Source organism: Sinocyclocheilus grahami, unplaced genomic scaffold (assembly GCF_001515645.1).
Source record: "Sinocyclocheilus grahami isolate Dianchi unplaced genomic scaffold, SAMN03320097.WGS_v1.1 scaffold62.1, whole genome shotgun sequence".
NCBI classification, from domain to species: Eukaryota; Metazoa; Chordata; class Actinopteri; order Cypriniformes; family Cyprinidae; genus Sinocyclocheilus; species Sinocyclocheilus grahami.
This window is the reverse complement of record NW_015505241.1, coordinates 1,057,799-1,081,460: the sequence shown is the minus strand read 5'-3', so window position 1 is coordinate 1,081,460 and position 23,662 is coordinate 1,057,799. Positions and strand designations below refer to the sequence as shown.

The following is a 23,662-nucleotide window of genomic DNA, read 5'->3' as shown; positions in this document are numbered from 1 at the left end:
ACATTGGTCAAAAAGAACATGCCAACTTTGCCACATAGATTTATTTGTCTTGTAACCTCTGCTTTCAAGGTTATGTTGGTTTGGTCAACCAAGCAATGACCTGTTACCTGAACAGCCTCCTGCAGACCCTGTTCATGACCCCTGAGTTCAGGAATGCACTCTACAAGTAAGTAGTCCGTGTCAAGTTTAGTGGGATAAATAGTTTATATGAACTAGATTTAAGCAACACGCCAAGATAAAGCAGAGTTCCTGCAACCATTGATGCAGATATTGTTAAATCAGAATTTTGAATTCCAACTGTGTTTTGAATGTTTCTGCACCAGTTGGGAGTTTGAGGAGTCAGAGGAGGATCCGGTCATCAGTATCCCGTACCAGCTCAAGAGGCTGTTTGTGCTTCTGCAGACCAGTAAGAAGCGTGCCATCGAGACCACAGACGTGACCCGCAGCTTTGGCTGGGACAGCAGTGAGGGTACGAGGCTTCACTTAATGTCCCTTTGGGAAACTTTACCCACATTAACACTGCTGTGATCAGATAGCAGGAGGAGTCTTGATTTCTTGATACTGTGAAACTCTTTACCTTGTTTGTCTTGCAGCCTGGCAGCAGCACGACGTCCAGGAGCTTTGCAGAGTCATGTTTGATGCACTAGAGCAGAAGTGGAAACAGACTGAGCAGGTATGTGACGCAAGCCCCGCCTCCTCATCACATGATGCTAATCCACAACCAGTGAGATCTCTAGACTAGGACAAAAGACCCAGTGTTGAGTCAAATAAAAATAATTTTAGGCAGTTCCAAGCTTTTTTTGCGGTGTAAACAGCAGCCGAGTCTGGACTGGTGGGTTTTACCCATTCAGTGTGGGTTGGATCAGGAGCCACGCACTGAATTCTGTGGATTTTCTTCACAGGTTTGCATGTTTCTACACTCAGCTCATTGTTCTCTTCTAAGCTGGGTGCTGTAAGACTTTAAATCTCTATATTTGTGTCAGTAAGTTGGCAAAACTAGTTGTTGAAGTGAAAACATGTCTCAACCTCTTTTTCGGGGTTTGAGTTTATAGCGGGGTCCAAAAGTATTTAGTCCAAAAGGCTCTGACATGCCAGCCAAAGCGATATCTAAGAACTAGCAACGACGAAAACAGAGTGTTTTGTCATCTCACATCGCCTGCCATAAACACTGTATTATGTATGCCAGGCCAGTAGATGGTGCTTTCACCTTGTTAGTAAACAGAACCTGCAGGGAAGTAAAGATTATATGATGTATATATGATGCATCTCTGCTGTTGGTTGTAATATTGGTGAAGTAAATCCACACTTCCACAATTGAGCGTTAGCAAACTCTTGAGCAGCAACAGCAGTACCATATACTCTGCCATTGTTGTGTATGTTTGTTCGCCTGAATATATACGTGTAGATTCCCGGGATACGGGAATCTACACGTACTGCGCATGTCTACATACCTAACACGTACTACGCACGTGCATGACGTCACCGTTTTCAAAGATTCCTGTATACCATATTTTATACGGAAATGACAACGGTGCCGTTTTCCAAAACTTCCACTTTGAAACCCGTTTTCAAAAATATGCATTTTCAGTCCCCAAAACGCTGTTGTCGTGTAAACGAACAGTCAAAACGCATAAAAGGTTTCCCGTTTTTGGCTGAAAATGTCGTGTAAATAGCCTCTAAAAGCCAACGGTCAACTGCCCTGCATAAGAGGAAATAACACTCCATTCCAGCAGGTGGCAGTATTCTGTATTTGATCAAAACGAAGACTGCAGATATGCAAACTGTAAACAAGCAGCGCTTGCTTATCATTTTCCAATATGAATCATGTTGATCATTTGGTCTTTGCTTTATTCAGGCATTCATGTTGTAATGTCTGCGTATTGGAAACCGAAACAAGGATATTAAACATATGCATGTATACAAAACGTAAACAAAGCAGCCTCTGATCATGTGAACTACATGTAAACGTGTATAGATGATTCAGTGTACTTGCTTCTGTTGAAGAACAAGATTCTCTTTGGTTGATTAACTAATCATGCTGGAGAACATGATCATCAGGTTTTACACAAAGTTGTAGAGCTCATGCAGCTGAAGCTCTGCTGTCATTAATGCACGTCACATACCAAAGATATTATGAAATTCAGTTTCACTTTTTCAACTCAACTTTTCACCCAACTTATGCTAATCGTATCATCTATAATAGGAAAAAAATCAGTTAATTAGGAAATTGTTTGCAACTGGACTGACTGCAAGTTTCATTCTGAATGTGTGGGTGTTTACCGAACAGTTTTGTGATTAGTGGTGTATGCAAAGTGTTTTGATGTACTGTCTTTTGTTTTTTCCAGGCTGACCTGATCAACCAGCTTTACCAGGGCAAACTGAAGGACTATGTGCGCTGTTTGGAGTGTGGCTATGAGAGCTGGAGGATTGACACGTACTTGGACATTCCTCTGGTCATCAGGCCCTTTGGGGCCAGCCAGGCTTTTGGCAGCGTGGTGCGTCCGGCTGTCATGATGATTTTTTGTAGCTGTTGCAGTATAGCTGACTAGCAGATGCAGAATTAAATTGTAGTTTTATATGGCAACAGAATTGTCAGTTTATTGATTTTATTACTGTTTGAAATGGAAATATGACCTTTGCAATATGCTAAGAGCTACTAATGTACATTGGTCTTAAAAAACAAACAGAGTCCACAGCTAGCCCAAATATATTTATATATATATTGTCATCCAAAGCGCTGAACAGTGTTATTTTAAATTATTTATATATTATGGTATTTATTTAAAATTTGAATTATTTATTTTTTGTTTTTGTTTTAATTTTATATGCTTCTGTCCTTTTTATTAGTTTTTGTATTAAATATTTCTGTTTTATTTTTTATTCCGTTTTTCGAAATTTTGGTACCTAAACTTATTTTCAGTTTGTTGCCAAGGCAATTTAATCTCACAATTATATTTTTGATCAGTTTTTCATCTAATAGTTAGATTTTATTTTATTTCAGTTAATGAAAACAATGTTTAATAGTTTTAGTTTTAGTTAACAATGACGGCACTGGTACTAAATGTCAAATGCAATATCCAAATGACAGTGGAGCCAAAAACCAGCAGTCTGAAACAATTATTATCTAAATAGTTCTTTAGTAGCAACCTCATTGAACTTTTGATCGACATGTTTGTCCTCATTGTCCATTGATTTTATGTCGAACAGGAAGAAGCCCTGCAAGCTTTCATCCAGCCTGAGACTCTTGACGGTCCCAACCAATACTTCTGTGAGCGCTGCAAAAAGAAATGTGACGCCCGCAAGGTGATTCAGATCACAGATGACGATTGTGAAGTCCTGTACAACATTTCAGTTTCTGATGCAGTGTTTTTTTTTGTCTCCAGGGTCTGAGATTCCTCCATTTCCCATACCTGCTGACTCTGCAGCTGAAACGCTTCGACTTTGATTACACCACTATGCACCGCATTAAACTCAATGACCGCATGACCTTCCCAGAGGAGCTGGACATGAGCCCCTTCATCGACGTTGAGGATGAGGTGAGACAGCTTTATGCTCTCTTTTTTTGAGTGCTCATATCCGTATTGAGTCCATACTTAATGAACGGATGATCTTGTCTAACCTTTTTACACCTAGTGTTAACATCCCAGATGTGTCTCTAGTGACCATTTGTGATTAGTTGTCATGAAGGAGTTAGTTTCTGATTTTGTGAACAGACCTATGTGATAACATGGTTGAAAATGTGCATTTGAGTTTTATGAACATGCTGTTGCACCTTTAATAACTTTTAAGGCTTATTTATATAAGCTTTTTAGTTGGTTATATCATTGAGTTGTAAAGACCGACTTCTCATAGCATAAGGACATGCAGTCTCATGAATAACTATGTGACACCGATGCGTTATCAAAGTATTTCAGTCATTTGCCATTTGACAGCACAGTGTAGATTTTAAACCTGGAAGACAAAAAAAGCTTAAAATTAACCATTTGTCTCCTATTAACAAATGATATAATAGTCTTCTATGATGTGCAACACAAACACCTTTGTTAAATTCTCAGAAAAAGTAGTTCTGTATTTCATGACCCTTAGGACACTCACATAAAGCGATATACTATGGAAGTACGATATTGGATTTTTGCCGATATCCGATATGCCGATATTTTCAACTCATTTTTGCCGATACGCATGCCGATACCGATATATTTCCTTTTATTTGGAAACAACACTAAGGCTATCCTGTGCAGAAATTCTAAACACATTATTTTTTATTTTGGTTAGTTTTTTAACAAAAACTAATTTGTTAGAATTAAATAAACAATAATGAAGTTATTTTATAATGAGAGTACATTGAAAGCTTTGAAAGTAATTATAAATCAACTATAAATCAATCACTTTTTTTTCAGACAGATGCAGTGGTAACCTTAACATTTTATTTAAAGATTTAACATTTGTAGATGGTCTAAAGAAAAAGTTGCAAACATTCTGAAAATCTTTCATAGTTCATCATCTGTTTAAAAAACATATTACACATTAATAAATAAATCTTTATGTATAAAATGATAAAATTTCTAGTGACATGTTTGTGATTTTTATTCATGTATTGTAAGCTATATCAAATTCCCTTTAAGGCAAGTCATGTCACTTGGCGGCCATCTTGGAAACGCCTCCAAATGCCTATCTCTTTGAATGGGGAAACATCAAATTCTCCAAAACTGTTCACTAAGCTTATGATTAAATTTCATATTTGAAATCACCAATAAAATCTGACAACAACTGTATCATAAATGTTGTTTATTTTGCTCAAATAGCATTAAAAAAGCTTATTTTTCAAGCTAGATCAGCCAGTGCGCATGCGCAGTCCTAACCGCACGTCTCAGAGCGTTGACTGTTTCTATAGCAACTGGGACGTCTAACGGCAGCTGCAGTGACACGCTGACTTTACCGATTAGCGATAGGCTCTTTTCCTCAGAAGGCGGGGCTTCGTTTGATAGAGCGGCCATATTGAGTTTTGCATTTTTCCCCATTCAAAACTATACGAGTGACACGTCTTGGGTGTTCTATAGTCTTTGGCTATATCTTCTGACCTTTAAATCAAAACGTACTCGTGATTTTACGACAGCAGTTACTGCTTTATTTAATCAGAAATACAATCTTGATGTTATTTGTGTATTTTACTTTCATTTTTGTACAAGTAGTCCAACAGTGCCCCCTAGGGAATTAAAACTCCTTACCTGACGGGCATTAGGACCTGGAGTAGGCTGCCACAGCGCAAGTAACTGTTGAATCTATTGCGCACCGGACGCTTCATTCTGTTCTTGCATTCTCAGTTTAAATGCAGCAATCAAAAACAGTGAATCACCATTCAGTGCAAATAATGACCACAATGCTGACTTGATCTTATCGCTAGCACACCCTGAGCACATGTGAGTTGTTCATCTTATCGGCATAATTGTACATATCGGACCGATGTCGATGTTTACATTTTAAGCCATTATAGACCAGTTCCGATAATATTGTGCATCCCTAATATACACTCACCGGCCACTTTATTAGGTACACCTGTTCAATTGCTTGGTAACACAAATTGCTAATCAGCCAATCACATGGCAGCAATTCAATGCATTTAGGCATCTAGATGTGGTGAAGACGACTTGCTGAAGTTCAAACCGAGCATCAGAATGGGGAAGAAAGAGGATTTAAGTGACTTTGAACGTGGAAGGGTTGTTGGTGCCAGACGGGCTGGTCTGAGTATTTAAAAAAACTGCTGATCTACTGGGATTTTCACGCACAACCATCTCTAGGGTTTACAGAGAATGGTCCAAAAAAGAGAAAATATCCAGTGATGTGGACAAAAATGCCTGGTTGATGTCAGAGGTCAAAGGGGAATGGGCAGACTGGTTAGAGATGATAGAAAGGCAACAGTAACTCAAATAACCACTCGTTACAACCAAGGTATGCAGAATACCATCTCTGAACGCACAACACGTCGAACCCTGAAGCAGATGGGCTAAAGCAGCAGAAGACCACACCGGGTGCCGCTCCTGTCAGCTAAGAACAGAAAACGGAGGCTACAATACGCACAGGCTCACCAAAATTGGACCATAGAAGATTGGAAAAACGTTGCCTGGTCTGATGAGTCTCAATTTCTGCTGCAACATTAAGATGGTAGGGTCAGAATTTGGCGTAAAGAACATGAAAGCATGGATCCATCCTGCCTTGTCTCAACGGTTCAGGCTGGTGATGGTGGTGTAATGGTGTGTGGGATATTTTCTTGGCACACTTTGGGCCCCTTAGTACCAACTGAGCATTGTTAATTTTTTAACAATGCTTAAAAAAACACAGCCTACCCGAGTATTGTTGCTGACCATGTCCATCCCCTTATGACTACAGTGTACCCATCTTCTGATGGCTACTTCCAGCAGGATAATGCACCCTGTCACAAAGCTCAAATCATCTCAGACTGGTTTCTTGAACATGACAATGAGTTCACTTTACTCAAATGGCCTCCACAGTCACCAGATCTCAATCCAATAGAGCACCTTTGGGATGTGGCGGAACGGGAGATTCGCATCATGGATGTGCAGCCAACAAATCTGCAGCAACTGCGTGATGCTATCATGTCAATAATGGACCAACATCTCTGAGGAATGTTTCCAACACCTTGTTGAATCTATGCCACGAAGAATTAAGGCAGTTCTGAAGGCAAAAGGGGGTCCAAACCGGTACTAGCAAGGTGTACCTAATAAAGTGGCCAGTGAGTGTATACTATAGCAAATCTCTGCCTTATATTTTATTTTTGTAAGGAAATGTAACTGTTATCACCCAGCTCTGCATATAAAGTTGGATATTTAAGTATGCACAGCTTTATTTGCATACATACTCATGGTGGGATGTTGTGTATATAGCATATCTCAACTGCTTGTATCATCACGAAATGTCATCTATATTATCATCCAGCTTTGATCTGCTTAATGTGACTATAAAGCATGAAGATATTAAAAATATTAACATCATGGTTTCCTGTAAAGCTGCTTTGAAACAATGTGTATTGCGAAAAGCACTACTAATAAACTTGACTTAATCTCAACATTTGGCAACAGACTGATAAAGGCAGCAAGTATAATAAGAGTCACATTTCTCATTTCCTATTATTTAATTCTGTTTAAAAGAATCGTTACAGAAAACCTGAATCATTAAGAGACGCATGATAGAGCCCTGCACGGGCCTCAAATGCTCAGGCCCGGCCCTTGTCCGACAGCTTATCAGCAGACAGTGAGCTGATCATAGCCTATGTTTGATCAATTTAGCCTTCTCAAATCATCACGACTTACCTAAAAAAAAAAATCTATGGATATAAAACCGTTCAAGCATATAAAAATGTTTAAACGTTAAACCTAGATAAATGTGCGATGTATCCAATAGTTTGTGCGGAGAGTGGAAGCTAAAGCGCGCTTTGCAGGACATGGAGGCGCCAGCGAGATCACTTGTATTAGTGATTTAGTGTATTCAGTGGATACGCCGTCATTTTTGCTCATAAAGGTAAGAGTAATACATCATACGGAACTGTAAAGAGTCTACTTTTATTTGCGTGCACTCACAATATCAACAAAACATGCTTTTATAAAAAAAATTAAAAATAAAACAAACATGGTGCGCTTTCTGCCGTCTCATCTTAAACAGGAGCACTTCACAGAAATGAACCGAAACGCAGCGAATACATTCCTCACAGACATGATAAAATATATCTATAGAAAGTTTTAAATTACTACTTAAAGCTGCAGTCTGTAACTTTTTTTAGTTAAAAATGATCCGAAATCCATATTTGAGCAAGTACATAACCAGCCAGTGTTCAAAACTATTGTCTTACTTTAGTCTGATTCACAACGGTTAGCTTATAATAATGTTTTCTAATTTGAGTGGTACGGGTAGGTTTTCGCGGGAAATTCGAGCATGGCACTGCGTCATTATGTCATGTCTATAAACATAAAGAAGGTGTCCCGGCTACTAGGCTATTGCATGTGAGGATCCTGCAGGTGGCCTTTATAGCCTTTTCTAGTTTATTTTCTAGTTTTATAGTTTATAGCCTTTTCTCACAGCAGCCATAATTAAATGTATCATTTTGATGGCGGACTGTAATCCATAAAGGATTGTGTTTATGAAACACATATGAATGAAATTAAATTATATTCCAGTTATAAATGTGCTTCTGATTACACATTTACATTTGTATTTTAAAGAAAACCATTTCGAAGGTAGCATAATTAGCTTTTTGGGTTAAAATAATTTCTTAATATGAAATTCGAAGAGTATGACAATTAGATTAAACTGTGCAGAAATTGAAATCTACACACTAATACACACTATACTCATAGTCACCAATGCTGATGTTGTTAACATTAATCATTTGAGAATAAAGTATAATGATAATAATTTGAACGGGTTGATGTGATATGAACTAATCAATCGTTAGATTAAATCACCATTGGTAGCGAGATTTATGGTAATGCTTTTTTCTTTAGTTGGTCAGAACAAACGTGGCAGACTTGTTACGTGTTCAGATGGCAATATAAGGTGAAAATTCTTATTTGGGTCATATTCCAAGACGTAGGCTAGAATCTGTGATTGCGAAGTAGAGTAAATATCCACACCGGTGCGGTGACTGACTGCCACACATACTCTTCAGAACATTAGATTCATCCGCGCTGGAGCCGTGCCGACTCATAACCCACGCAAGCTAGATAATTCTGCACTCAGCTGCAATTCCAGGTTTTCAAACAGAGATGGTGACAAAGAGGCAAAACCTACGGACTGCAGCTTTAACGAAATGAAACCAATTGAAAACAAACTCTTTCATTATGATCATATTCATAATCCGTAAAGATGCACTTCTCTCTAAAGGCGCGTCTGATGAGGAGATGGCGAGTCAGGATCGGCAACTTCATCCTTGCGACACGGACTCAGAAAACACTAGTTTATTAGTAAATAATTCAAATATCTCCTTACTATTTCTCCCTGACACATTCATGGTAATTACTTTTGCTGGGGCTTTGCGGCAAGCTTTAGCCTATTGCGTGCGTTTGAACGCAGAACTCTTCAGCTGCGCTGACAGCACGCATGCTGCTGACGGGACACAAAAACACCGTCGAGCCACTCTTGACAATCGCGGTAGCTCAGTCTCGTGTTGTTTCCACCAGCGCGGCAATTTTTTTTTCATCACTAATTGATGGATGTCTGAAATATAAAAATAAGGAGAAGCCTAAAACAGGCCCGAGGCGTAAAAAAGGCGGGGCCCATCGGGCCCGGGCTGAAATGCAGGGCTCTAATGTGTAAGCCAAATTTAAAAAATGTTTTTTATGATTCCCTTCCCTGGCCAAGAACGAACTTGTCGATTAGTGTGATCAGCTTTTGAGCGTCTTATACTGTGAGCATTGCATTTTTAAGAATGATGGTCAAGAATAAATAGTTTAGTTTTTTTGCACTCAGCCATTGTTTTTTGTTTGTTGTTGTTTTTGGACACAAACATTTATTTTGTGAATGCCCCTTATTGCACGCGTTTAATTGTCTTATTATTCAGTGTTTCCTTAGACTAGTAGGTTACCACTAGTGGATTTTGAAAGTGTGTAGTTTTGAACATGACACATCATTTTGATGCATTAATTGCATGTTTTGACTCTGCAGAAATCACCTCAGACAGAGAGCTGCACTGACAGTGGGGCGGAGAATGAAGGAAGCTGCCACAGTGACCAGATGAGCAATGATTTCTCCACGGATGATGCTGTGGACGAGGGCATCTGTCTGGATAACACCAGCAGCGCAGAGCGGGTGCTCAAACCAAAGGTCACCTCATGTCCTCTCTGAACCCTAATGCTGAAGTGCTGTATTGAATTGTGGAAGATGAAAGACAAACATGCTTTTTCTTGTCTCCCTTATAGAGCTCCTTGACCTTTGAACTCTTCTCAGTCATGGTGCATTCTGGGAGTGCTGCAGGTGGGCACTACTACGCCTGCATTAAGTCCTTCAGTGACAGCCAATGGTACAGCTTCAATGACCAGCACGTCAGCAAGGTCAGCCAGCTAGCATCAGTCTTAAAGGAATAGTTCACTCAGAAATAAAAATACTGGGTCTCATTCACTAATAATTGTGTGGATTATTTGTATATGGGGTGTAACGGTACACAAACATGACGGTTCGGTATGCACCTTGATTTTGACGTCACGGTTCGGTATGATTTTGGTACAGCAGGGAGAAAAAAACTAAACATAAAATTGCTTTTTTTATTTAACAGTGGAGATGTTACTGAACAAATTGCTCTTTAAATAAATTCAATTATAATTAAAATTTTCCTAGGGATAAAAAAAATCTACCTCTGCTTATGCTTTAAACTATAGGGAGCCATTTTACTTTACTAAAATTACAGTTAACAACAGAGGCCAAACATGAATTGATTTACTATTTATTTGAAAGTTTAATAATCAACTCTCAACTTAAAAAATTTATACAAACATGTAAATTGCACACAATGCAGTTTTTAAATTAACTTCTAATTTATAAAATTTCTGTTTGTCTTTGAAATATATTCATTTACATAGTGGCTGTCACAACTTGTTTCATAACAGATTTATTTAAACACACATGAAATAATTAAGACATCACTAACAAGTAAAGTAAAATATAATGAGTATATAATATTTTGCGAAATGCTCTTCTCTGCACTTCATTTCTCTAGCGAGCTAACAAGCTGTGGACACTGATGACTTGCCTGAGGTAAATTAAATTAGGGTGACCATTGGCGCTTTTCCACTGCGTGGTACGACTTGGCTCGGCACGGCTCAGTACGGTACGACACGGCTCGGCTCGGTTTGCGTTTCCACTGCAGTTTAGTATCGCTTTAGAGTGGGCGGGATTATTCACATGTTGTTATAGTTGCGCCGCCTCTACTGCCGCGACTCCTGAAAAACTTTTTCATTCCACGTCGCCCCATCAAGCTCTCGCTGGATCCGCTCCTCGGCTATCAATTAGAGGAACGTCTGTTCTTCCTCAACAGACCACGAAACAAAAAGGTGCGCTCGTTCAAAACAGTTGCGTTCGATCCTTCATTGGCTGTGCTGATTTAAATCTAGCAGGTCTGTTGTGTCTCGTGTCGCAAGTCCAATGACGCAGGTAGTGATGATTCTCTCCGGCCAATCAGTGATCAGCAGAGTTTACACGTCACGTTTTGGTAACGGTACGGTTCGCTTGGAACCTCAACCGAGGTGGTACTAAAAGAAGTACCAGGTACTGTACCCAGTGGAAAACCCCCCAAAAGCGAACCCTACCATACCGTGTCATACCATGCAGTGGAAAAGCACCACACATGTCCTCTTTTTCCTGGACATGTCCTCTTTTTGGCCCTTAAAAAAATGTGTCCGGCCGGGATTTTTTTTAAATCGCTCAAAATGTCCGGGATTCGGCTTTTTGCTTTCTACAGTCACCATTCATTGTGTACGTTTTTGTATTAAAGGCACAGTATGTAAGATTTTTTTATTAAAATATCCAAAAACCACTAGAACAGTGTTATATATTTTGCTGACTTGTGTACTTGCATTATCCCAAATGTTTCGAAGAATGTTTAAATCCAGAGAAATAAGCAATTTTAACTAGTGACACAAACCGTGTCTATAGTGTCATCGTGTCGCCTGCCAATGATATAACCTCTCGATTTCTGGTTTTGTTTTGTAGAAAACATGGAAACACCAAAGACGCTTTAATATGTTGTGCGTTTTAATAGACCGGTGACGACCGCACAGAGTAGAATTATAACAGAACTTTCAAATGTATCTAGTATGATAAAATGGCGCTGCTTTACCCCACATACACACGACCGGAAGGAGCGGAAGCGGTCGACTGTGGCATAATAAAAGCTCCGCTGCTTTCGAGCCGTGTGTCGCGCTCGTTCAGCGGCCTCGTTTCGCTTCAACGGCTTTCAGCCTCACCCTGCTTCATTCTACAACGTTAATAAATCATTAGCTCATCCATGAACATGATTTCTGCCCGAGTCCCGTCGGATTGCATCGGCTGTGGGGATGAAGACCACAACTCCCATGATTCCACACTCAGTCACGGCGTCATCAAACTATGCCTTTGTCTCTTTGTTTATTTTGAATACGCACCCTCCAGCGGCGAAAATTACATATTGTGCCTTTAAAGCCCTGCGCTGGACTGTTTTCTTGATCCCGCTCCCGCTGATTTTCTGACCATTACTGCCTGCTCCCGCAAACATTCTAATATTGAATATTATTTTGCACATCAGGGAGCCACTATCAATCTGCTGGTTGGATGCAGGGTTGCCAAATCTGTATTCTTTGCGTGGAGTTGGGCTGATTTTCTCCCGTGGGTTAAAGGTTTGAAAATATTACATAGATTACATTTGACTGAAGTGCTTGTATTGAAACCTTTTGCATTCTACCTATGATAAAACTGGTAGATTTTAAGTTTTGTGAAAGGATGGCCACTGGTAGGAAGCCTTTTAGCTGTGTTTATGATCAATCTGCATAACAGTGACTGTAAAATATGTATTTTAGGTATGGAAATGACATATTTTGAGTTTTGATAGTTGGGATGATGTTACTGCGCTACTTTGAGGGCTACTTTAACCCCCAACCCCCCCTCCCCATTTTGTTTTAAAGCGGTTTTATTCACATCTTTCCATGGTTGAAACACAGATTGAGCGATTACACAAGGCATGAGATGTCCATTCATGTTTATTTTGTGTTAAAACTAGTAGTAAAGAGTAAGTGCTCCGCGCTGCCATTTGAACGGAGGCGTTTATACAGCGATCTGTCTCGCCACATCAAAGAGCAACATTTATTGTTTGAATTTCCTAAAAAAAATGTATATTATCTGAAAGATGAGACTTTGTTTCTTATCAAAAGTGACAATGTATAAAATTGGATGTTTCCAATGAAGTTTCACTCATGCATTGGTTAAAACAATTTGTTCAGTACAAATGCGTACTGAACCGAAAAAGACCTGTACCGAATATTTTCAGTGAACGTGTACCGTTACACCCTTAAAATACACACTTTTCACACAAAAAATTCCACCATATTCACTAATTTGTTATTAACCTAATTCTAACGTTAATGAATTTGAAGTGTTATAAATGAGCAACCACATGTTCAAGGTTAGTAATTTACCTAAAACACACCCAAGTCATCGCTATATAAGGGCTTTTCATACAACCTTTCCTTCCAGTGTCGACTGGGTATTATATTTTGTATTTTGGTCCTTTTTGCAGCTTGACAATATAAATCTATATAAATTTATATCTATTTTTGTTTGTACAGAAAGAAAGAAAACTGTACAGGATTGGAGGATTATAATACAGGGTTGTAATTTGTGTTATCGCCGTCATGTGTGCATTCCAGATCACGCAGGATGACATCCGGAAGACATATGGCGGATCCTCAGGGAGCAGAGGCTATTACTCCAGTGCCTTTGCCAGGTGTGTGAAGCCTCCTAGTCCTACATTTGTGATCTCTAAAATGCCAAACAAAAACCCTTGTAAAACATATAATGTAAAGTATATCAATATTATCCATTTTTATCAAATCTTCTAATTTTCCGCCCCAACAGCTCTACAAATGCATACATGCTCATGTACAGACTAAAAGACCCCTCCAGGAATGCAAGTAAGAAATGGAATTTACATGGTTTGAATGTTGCAAATTATTTATTTATTTATTTTCTCAGTATCAAAAAGCATTCCCACTGATCTTGCTCTCTGTCTGAGATTCTGGAATGTAATGGACTCGGTGTGTGTTTTACAGAATTCCTGGAAGTTGAGGACTTCCCAGAGCACATAAAGAGACTGGTGCAGCGAGAGAGAGAGTCTGAAGAACAGGAGAAGAGGCAAAGAGAGATTGAGCGCAACACATGCAAGGTAAACTGCATGGATATACTTGGGCTCTGTTCCAAACCCTAATGAGCTGCCTACCTAGACAGCATTTTAGGCATCACAGGTGTGCTCTTAATGCAAAAGCTGTTCCAAGCAGTGCACCACAGAATTTGACCGAAATTAGGTATCTGAAGAGTATAATTTAAGGCAACATTAAATGTGTTAAGCCACAAATATTTTATGGTGGTGAGGGTCAAAGGAAATATGGGCAAAGATTTTGCAAAGCACTGTAAAAAATATTTTTCTAAGTTATAAATAAAGCATATTGGAGTATGTTTTACAAGATAATGATACTTTCTATTTCTACAGTCTTTCTACTACACGTCTGCTTTCTAATTACATGTTTAATTCATTGTGTTACTTGCCGTTTCTTTGTAATTATTTGTGAAATTAACTAGCAATTTCTGGATGAAAATTGGGTTAGGATAGTATGTTTCATCAGTGCTTACACAACTTGACCAATAAAATCTTTAGAAATGACTGTGGGGCAGGGTTTGCAGGGAAAGAAAATCATAGATGTGTATTGCTAGATGCCTTATTAGCAGCTGTTTCTATGGGCCACTATACGTAAGCCATCTGCCATATTGGAATGGTCAAAGCTGGTCTGTGAACACTCGAGAGCAACTTGAATGTGTGTTTGCAACCATATTTATACGCATGTATGAATATCTTTATCTGCAATACACTTCAGCTGATAATTTTTCTAAACTGACACAATACAACAAGGCAAAAATGTTAGCTAACATGACATTAAAAATTTAACAGTTTAAAAACCTGTAATATTAAGTTAGTACTAGGAGTGTCGCGATACACTGGTATTAACGATAACCGTGATATTCAAATCATGAAATATCTACATCGTGTTAATTTAGGGTGTGACGATATACCGGTATTGGCAATAACCACAATATTTAAAATGAACAGGACGCTTATGATAACACAACACGCAAATAGCCTACTCCAGCGCCAGTACCTGGTTGACCTCCCAGGTGGCAGTATTGCACCTTAACGCTGACACCTGTCAAACAAGACGACGACGCAGCACTCGGCTGCGCTACTCCTAGAAGAACCATGTTCAAACAGTAAGTTGCCATTATTTTACTAGTCATGGAATGGGAAACGATACATTAACCTGTTAATCTAGAAAATCTAGAAAACTGAGTGACCACATTGCTACATTAAACTCTGTAAAATGTTAAATGGATACTTCACCCAAAAATGAAAATTGGCCCATTATTTACTCACCCTCAAGCCATCCTAGGCGTATATGACTTCCTTCTTTCAGATGAATCCAATCGGAGTTATATTAAATATTTACTTTGATCTTCCAAGCTGTTTAATTAGCTGTCAGCGGGTGTTGCAGTTCATCAGTCCAAAAGAAGTGAAATAAAGTGCATCCATCCATAATAAAAAGTGCCTCACACGGCTCCGGGGGGTGAACAAACAGTTGTACACGGAAGCAGCTCCGGGAGGATGACGTAAGATGTCTCAACTAATGCTGTAAAATATACATGAGAGTCAGCTGGCACTATAACATACTATAATATTGAAGGTTAAAATTGACTGATTTATAGGCTATACAACTGCTAAAATTACACTTAGTAAAGTTTTTATAATAATAAAGTTAAAATTACATAATATTTCTACTTCAATTCATTTTTTTTATTATAAACATTTAAGTGGTGGCTGTCATAACTTGACGGATTTATTCAAACATAAATTAAACATTGCAGAACAGTAATAATTATAATGAATATGTTATATTGTGTATATATTTAGCAAAATGCCCCTCTCTACAGTTTATTTTTCTAGCTGACTAATGAGTTTATGGTCACGAATATGTTTTTTTTATGAGGTGACGTTACGTGACGTTGTTTTCAAGCCGTTATATTGAAGTCTTTGTGCGGATGAAACACTGATTGAGCGATTATGTGAGACAGGATACGGATTGTAAAGTTGTGCTCTTTCTTTTAACTTGGGTCATGCAAACTTTTATTTTGTGCTGAAACTGGTATTAAAGTGGAGGAGATGATCGGTTCACATGCGTCTGTTGAACTGAGGCGCTACAGCGATCTGTCACTCTACATTAAACGGCTTCAAAACAGCATTTATTGTTTGAATACTGCAATACATTGGACAGAATTTGAAATCTGAGACTTTGTTTCATATTAAAAGTACCAAAGCACATGCTTATTGCAATTTATTGGATGGGAAGTGCCCTTCAATGTTCCGTCTGTTAACTGAAAACAAACTAGACTAATTGATTCTTGGGATTTTTTTACCCAGCCCTACATATTAATAACACAAAAACACATTCTCACCTGTGAAAGTTTATCCCGTTTCTTCATGAATATAAAGTTCGGTGATTTTTACAACCAGAGGCTCAGCAATGTTGCATTACTGAGAGTGACGACACATTGACCGTTCCAAGATGGCGGACACGTCAACGTGTGTGGTGCTGTCGATTGTGGCATCTACCTATACATATCTTTGGAAAAAATTTAAAATTATTAAATGCTAAACATAGTGATCTTACACTATAGACTTAAGTGCACTGACATCTGGTGTATGCATTTTTGATGGATAGTGTTGTCTCAAATTGAAAACATTTTTACTACATTAATGCCTTCACTTTCCATTTGAAGGAATAGAGTTGATTTTTTTTTATGGCAGTCCACAAATTAGCCTCACTCTGTATAAAAAATTGATGTTCATCAAGATAATCTTCACAAATGATCACAACAACTTAGGAATTTTGAAGCCTAAATACAATCAACTAAAGTAAAAGCTATTAAAAATGCAGGCTATCAATAAACTACCGAATGGTCACATGATTTCAACATCACCACCATTAAGCTTCCGACAACTCTTTCAGTCTTTAAGAAAACATTTGCAGTGAAAGTTTGAGTAAGAATAGATAGCAAGAGCGCAATTATGAACACAGTGAGGCTGTAAAAGTGGACTAGTGAGTAGATGAGTTTACTTGTTCAGTGTGATGAATGTCCCTGACAACCTCTGTAGTCCCGTTTAGATGCTTGATAGCAACTGCCAAGACAAATAAAAGCTTTAAAAAAGCACAAGGTGGTATTACTGATGTGTTTCATGTTGTAGAATAAAATGTGAAAATATTTTGAGCTTGTTAAAAAAAAAAGAAAGGATGATGGAACCAAAAACTGCCAAAATGCTGACTTGATGTGTAGGATTCTGCCTTAAAAGACCTGTGTAGACAGAGCCTGTGTTTAGAATAGAGCCTTATTCTGTCCTCTTCCATTAGATCAAGCTCTTCTGCATTCATCCAGTGAAGATGATGATGACTGAGAATAAGCTGGAGGTTCACAAGGACAAAACTCTCAGAGAAGCAACAGAAATGGCATACAAGGTGAACAAGGCCAGTGTATAGTTGTCTATAATTCACCTCTGCATCAGAAAGTCACTATTCATTTATAACTGGTTGTTTCCTTGTGTTTGTCCTCTGGGTGATCAGCTGATGGATCTTGATGGAGTGGTGCCACTGGACTGCTGTCGATTGGTGAAATACGATGAGTTTCACGAATATCTAGAACGTTCGTATGAAGGGGAGGAAGACATGCCCATGGGTCTGCTGCTCGGCGGGGTCAAGTCTTCATACATGTTTGACCTACTCCTGGAGATCCGCAGGCCTGACCAAATGTTCCAGCCCTACAAACCTGGAGGTATCTAGTGGGCAGAACATTTGCAATATACTCGAAGTAAAAATCTGCAATCAAGGTCCCAATGAAAAAAATGACATTAATGCATCATTTTGCAGTCCTTTGATTTCAAAAATTTTTTATTATGGTTGACCAGATATCTTTTCAAAATTACCTCACCATTAACTGCTGACAATGTTTGTGTGTTTATTGCAGAGGTGATGGTGAAGGTCCATGTGGTGGATCTGAAGAGTGAGTCTATTGCTGCTCCAGTCAGTGTCAGGGCGTATCTCAACCAGACTATTACAGAGTTCAAGCAACTCATTGCGCAGGTACAAAATCTCAATTCTGAGTGAATACACTGCTCCATTACCTTACAAAGGCTAATTTCCATAAATAGGGTAAAAAATTGTGACCCATTATTTTTTTAAACCAATGAGCGCCCAAGTCCAGTGTTGTTTAGAGAGAACAATTAGATATGTTAGATATACTATCCAACACTAAATTATTATAAAGTCCCCCCTTACAATAACCATGCAACAGTGTCATAATTTGTAATTTTTTTTTATTTTATTTTAAATTTTGTATTGAATTACCAAAACTACCCTTTTTGCACTTACAGGCAAAATCTGAAATCCTTGATTTTTTTTGTTTTTATGTTTCATGTATATATATTTTTCATTTATTTATCTTAATTTTATCTTCTTTTTTTCAATAGTTTAGTTTTATAAACGCATGCCAAATATATGTTTTAGGGAGTTTCAAACACACTTTTGTTCCCGGTTTGTGGAAAGTGCCAAAGACTGTTGAAACAGATGTCCGCTTCCATCTAACATTTTGTCACCTGGTTGTGTGTTCTTCTCAGGCCACGGGGCTTTGTGCGGAGACTATGCGTGTCGTCTTAGAGCGCTGCTATAATGACCTTCGGCTTCTTTATGTGCCCAACAAGACTCTGAAAGCAGAAGGTTTCTTCAGGAGTAACAAGGTTCACTTGCATAACACTTACTTTAATGGCTCTTTTCTAAAACTTAGTGAGCTGCATCCTGACCAAAGTAGAACATGACTGGTTTTGAAATGTTCTTCATAAACAGTTTATGGTCATGCATGGCATACAACTATGCATGGCACACAATTATTGCTCCTCCAATAAGGTATATAAGAGATTTGACTATCCCTCTTATTATATACACTAAGTCCAAAATGCGTGACACTAAAAAATACTTGCCAAAAATAGTTCTTTTTTTATTTATAAAACATTTTTAGATTTTTTTTCAGAGCCCGTTGCAATGCATTCTGGTATTGAATATATATGCAATCCATAAAAATAAAAAAAAAGTATAATTTTAGGTAAAAATCAGTGTACTAGTAGTATTCTTGTAATTGTACTATATCAGTACTTCTTGGGACTAAATTGGCCCACTTTCATTTTGCTGTAAGTGTAGTTTAACTGAAGTAGAGTTGAAATACACAGCTAGTTTCCATATAAATGATAGCAAACTTTGTTTATTTGCTAGCTATATACTTAAAGTTTACTTATTATTTTATGAAAGTGTACTTTGAAGTATACTTTCAGTAAACTAAAAGTCAAATAGTTTTTATACTGAAATTATACTTGTAAGTCCTGCCTTAGCCTATTTAGCTGACCTACTTTTTGGAATGGCCTTCACATTCCGACCATGCCAGTGCCTTACAATTCTGTTCCAAAACCTAGAGAACTAAGTTTCACAAGTGTTTAAGATCCTTCTCGAAAGAGAGATTTTTGCTGCATTTTCCCTTAAAATGTCTTAATTTAGCTGTTTTCTATAAGATGCTGTTGTTTATGCTCAGGTTTTCGTGGAGAGCTCAGACTCAACGGATCATCAGGCTGTTTTCACTGACTCTGTTTTGTGGAAGCTCCTGGATCGGCACGGGAACACAATCAGACTGTTTGTCTCCTTGCCCGAGCAGTCGCCAGGCTCTTTGGCCAACAGAACTAGTTGCCCCAAAGCTAGCGCTGACTCTGAGGACTCTTTTGATGGGGCGAAGGGCAGCAGGAAGTCAGTGGAAGCCATTCTTGAAGAGAGCACAGAGAAGCTAAAGAACCTTTCTTTACAACAGCAACAGCAGCAGCAGCAGCATCAGCAGCAATCCTCCAGCACCAGTGACAGTCAGAAGAGCTCAGAACACAGCGACTTCGAGCACATCGAGTCACCAGCACAGGAGCCGGACGCTGCCTCGCAGCCTTCCCAGACGGAGAACTCCACACGGGCCGCCTCAGACACGGAGAACCAGTTCCCCTCAGAGGAGCGCTCGGACTCAGATGTCAATAACGACCGCAGCACCAGCTCGGTGGACAGTGACATCCTGAGCTCCAGCCACAGCAGCGACACGCTGTGTAACGCGGACAGCGGCCCGCTCCCGCTGGCTAACGGCCTCGACTCGCACAGCATCACCAGCAGCCGGCGCTCCAAAGCACACGAGGGGAAGAAGGAGACGTGGGACACGGCGGAGGAGGACTCTGGCACGGACAGCGAGTACGATGAGAACGGCAAGAGCAAAGCTGAAGCCCAGTACCTGTACTTCAAAGCAGAGCCATACTCTCAGGAGGACGGATCTGGAGAAGGACAGAAATGTAATGTCTCTCTAGTTAATTAATGTAATGTCTCTCTAGTTAATTATTGTTTTTTTAAGGACACCTTGGACAGGATTTGAGTTTGATTTTAAATGAACAATGCTGTGTTTCAGCCTTAAATAGCAGGGCATATATTTGTTTTATTAAATCGCAGTCTTCACAATCTGTCTATAGCATTAAGCCATGTCACTATAAGGTTTTTATTTTGATATTCCATGCATATAATATAACGGCACTTTTATTTATTTGCCAAACCGCTAAAATAAAAGCTTGACGGTTTAATGTCAATAATTTTAATGCATGCTATAAAATAATATAAAATTATTTATATTGTTTAATTCAATTCTAAACAATGGTATTATTGTAATTTAACAGTATAAATTTACAATATTTTAATTTATGTAATCTTTTAGCCCTATGAGGATGGTTTGCATGCAATTAAGATGTTTAGAGTTCAAAGGCATTTTACATTTTTTGATAGTATTTTGTTATTTTCTATGCAGATTCTCCCCAACAAAATTGCCTTTTTCCAAATATAACCTTTCAAGTCATTAGATGAAAATTGCTGTATTGTATATTACAGGGGGGGGGGGGAATGTGTGTGTGCGCGAACTGTGTGTGTGTCAGTTTTGTTTCCTATATTGCGTAACCTTACTCAGTTGGCTGGTAACCTAAAACGCAATTTGGGTTTCAAATCTAAGGAATTCTAATGATGATTTGACCCTGTTTTATCAGATGTAAAAAACTAAATATAAGATGATAAAACCAAAAAGATTCAAACCGTAAAACTAAATAAAAGAAATAATCGTTAAACTAAACAAATAACCATCTGTTTCTGTTGAACATACATTTTAGTAAACAAGTTAATGTTGCTAATGTTTCAGGTTTACTTGTCCATGTTGACAAGAGGATCACACTGGCAGCGTTCAAACAGAATCTAGAGCCGTTTGTTGGCGTCCCCTCCACTCAGTTTAAAGTCTTCCGGGTTTATGCCAACAACCAGGAGTTTGAGAGTGTGCGGCTCAATGAGACGCTCTCCTCTTTCTCTGATGACAACAAGGTGAGATTCTGACTTTACATTTTCCTATCCTAGCTTAATATACAAGGACAACTATTCTTAGTTATTCTTGCAATTCTGTTTGGCGCCACTAAAGACGCTTAAATGACACGCTGCATGTTTATATGCACTGCTGCTCTGCTGTTAAACAGATCACGATTCGATTGGGACGTGCACTGAAGAAAGGAGAATACAGGGTGAAGGTGTACCAGCTGCTAGTCAATGACCCAGAGGTGAGGGACAAACAGTTTGGAAATGGATGCGTTTTGTATATTCTGCAGAGGAATGAGTATTCTGAAGCTGACAATTTTGTTTTGACAGCCCTGTAAGTTCCTTTTGGACACTGTGTTCGCTAAAGGCATGACTGTTCGACAGTCTAAGGAGGAGTTGCTGCCTCAACTCAAAGACCAGTGTAAACTGGACATCAGTATAGATAGGTAAGCCCATATCGAACATTGTAGATTTTTCTTTCTAAAGGCCCTGAAATTAAGTGAACGGTGAAGTTCTTCATTGCTCTTTGCAACAAAAATGACAGCCATAAGAAAACCGAAGCTAAAAGCATCTGGTCACAGTGATGTGGATATGTTTACCAGAGCTCTGCAATTTGGCACTCCAGTCAAGTCACGCCATGTTTATTTATATGGCACTTTATACAATAGAGTGCCTCAAATCAGGGGTAATCAATTAAAGTCCGGTCTTTAAATTTCCTACCCAGCAGAGGTCCGGAAAATTTGGTTATAAATAATGGTTATAAATTTCGATCTGGGCACCAGTAGTACTTTGTAAAAAAATATATATATAAAATAAAACTCCTAAATAGTCAAAATACTCATCCAAGATGAGTTGAGATGCGAGCCAAAGCAGTGGTGTCTGAGAATTTTCCATCCAAAACAAAACCCTGCTTTAAAACGAGCAGCTTCCTGACTGAAACGGAAGAAATTAACCACATCAAAGAAGTGGTATTTTGAGAGTGTTCACCAATCGGAGCAAACTTTTCCCAAATTGTTGCTTTGGCTAGCTGTTTTGAACACTTGAAATGAACTTTTTGCTTGATTGTGTTTGAAATGACACCACACCAGTTCATTCTTCGTTTTCACTTAAAGTATATCTGGGCCTCAAAAAATTTTTTGCACCGGGAACATTCATGATTTTTCATCTATGTAAACATCTTTTGTAATGATTGGCTAAGCTTTTAGCATGTGAAATGAGTAACAGTGATTACTGAAAAGACATTGTTGTATACATGTGGCTTGTTAACAAATTCATGTGTTTCCTTTTGGCTTTGCAAAATCACAGACTGAAACGAACCATTTTTGTTTAAGGGGTGGACACACTACACTTTTCATTACACTGACTTCCAATCATATTCATATTCATTCATATCACTGCATTCCAAAGCACAAGTTTGATGAACTATGACATTTTCATATCATGTGGGACCAATAAAGGATTGATACGTCATGGCGTGACCTCTTAGCTGAATTAAAAGAACGCAAACTTTAAATCTGCAAAGTGGAATAAGTTGCATACTTTTACATTTTGGATGTATGTTCAATAAAGCTTTTTTTTTTATTGAACAAGTAATGAAAAATCATCATGTTTTCTTGTTCTTGGGATGGCTGTTGTTGTCGCAGGCCTGACTCATGAATTGCTGCAGCAGTTTTGGATGCATATCCACTTTCTGCATGCTGCAGTGACTGCAGCAACTGACCTTTTAAATGCACTGACTCGCAGCGCAGGAGGATTTATGCCTCAGAATACAAACAAGATGTGTGTCACTCTGTGTGTGTCAGGTTTAGACTCAGGAAGAAGACCTGGAAGAACCCAGGCACAGTGTTTCTGGATTATCACGTCTATGAGGAGGACATCAACATCTCCAGTAACTGGGAGGTGTTCCTAGAAGTCCTTGAAGGTGAAGACTGTCATGGCCAAGATAGTTGTCATAAATATTCTAGTCCAACAGCCCATGTATTTAGTCATTTAATGACTTTCTTGCTTGTAGAACCGGAGCGCATGAAGTCCATGTCCCAGTTAGCGGTTCTGACCCGTCGCTGGTGCCCAGCCCAGATGAAGCTGGAGGCCTTCCGGGAGGTGGTGCTGGAGAGCAGCAGTGTAGAGGAGCTCAAGGAGAAGGTATGTGGAGTATGAAATGCTTGGAATTCTTTGTTTTCCTGGTCCCACTTTATATTAAGTGGCCATAACTACTATGTACTTACATTTTAAAATAAGTACAATGTACTTATTGTGTTCATATTGTATTACAAAACACTTCTGCTGCTATTGAAGTGGGATATGGGTAAGGTTAGGGACAGGTTTGGTAGTATGGGTAGGTTAAGGGTGGGTTAAGGTGTAAGGGATGTGTCATCATTGTAATTATAAATGTAATTACAGCA

The 23,662-nt window shown here is 38.8% G+C and overlaps 1 protein-coding gene across 1 annotated transcript in view; it reads left to right on the top strand.

Moving 5' to 3' along the window:
• The window catches only part of LOC107584727 (ubiquitin carboxyl-terminal hydrolase 47), a 32,912-nt gene that overhangs the window by 6,129 nt on the left and 3,121 nt on the right, over positions 1 to 23,662 (top strand). Inside the window, exons 5-25 of the mRNA XM_016271442.1 lie at positions 70 to 166; positions 324 to 469; positions 594 to 673; positions 2,346 to 2,495; positions 3,208 to 3,303; positions 3,384 to 3,536; positions 9,676 to 9,834; positions 9,930 to 10,061; positions 13,404 to 13,480; positions 13,612 to 13,667; positions 13,806 to 13,918; positions 17,208 to 17,312; positions 17,418 to 17,625; positions 17,818 to 17,933; positions 18,467 to 18,586; positions 19,429 to 20,212; positions 21,097 to 21,272; positions 21,422 to 21,502; positions 21,591 to 21,706; positions 23,063 to 23,181; positions 23,272 to 23,402. Of these exons, the coding sequence (XP_016126928.1) occupies positions 70 to 166; positions 324 to 469; positions 594 to 673; positions 2,346 to 2,495; positions 3,208 to 3,303; positions 3,384 to 3,536; positions 9,676 to 9,834; positions 9,930 to 10,061; positions 13,404 to 13,480; positions 13,612 to 13,667; positions 13,806 to 13,918; positions 17,208 to 17,312; positions 17,418 to 17,625; positions 17,818 to 17,933; positions 18,467 to 18,586; positions 19,429 to 20,212; positions 21,097 to 21,272; positions 21,422 to 21,502; positions 21,591 to 21,706; positions 23,063 to 23,181; positions 23,272 to 23,402 (3,215 nt within the window). The remainder of the gene's footprint in view (positions 1 to 69; positions 167 to 323; positions 470 to 593; positions 674 to 2,345; positions 2,496 to 3,207; positions 3,304 to 3,383; positions 3,537 to 9,675; positions 9,835 to 9,929; positions 10,062 to 13,403; positions 13,481 to 13,611; positions 13,668 to 13,805; positions 13,919 to 17,207; positions 17,313 to 17,417; positions 17,626 to 17,817; positions 17,934 to 18,466; positions 18,587 to 19,428; positions 20,213 to 21,096; positions 21,273 to 21,421; positions 21,503 to 21,590; positions 21,707 to 23,062; positions 23,182 to 23,271; positions 23,403 to 23,662) is intronic.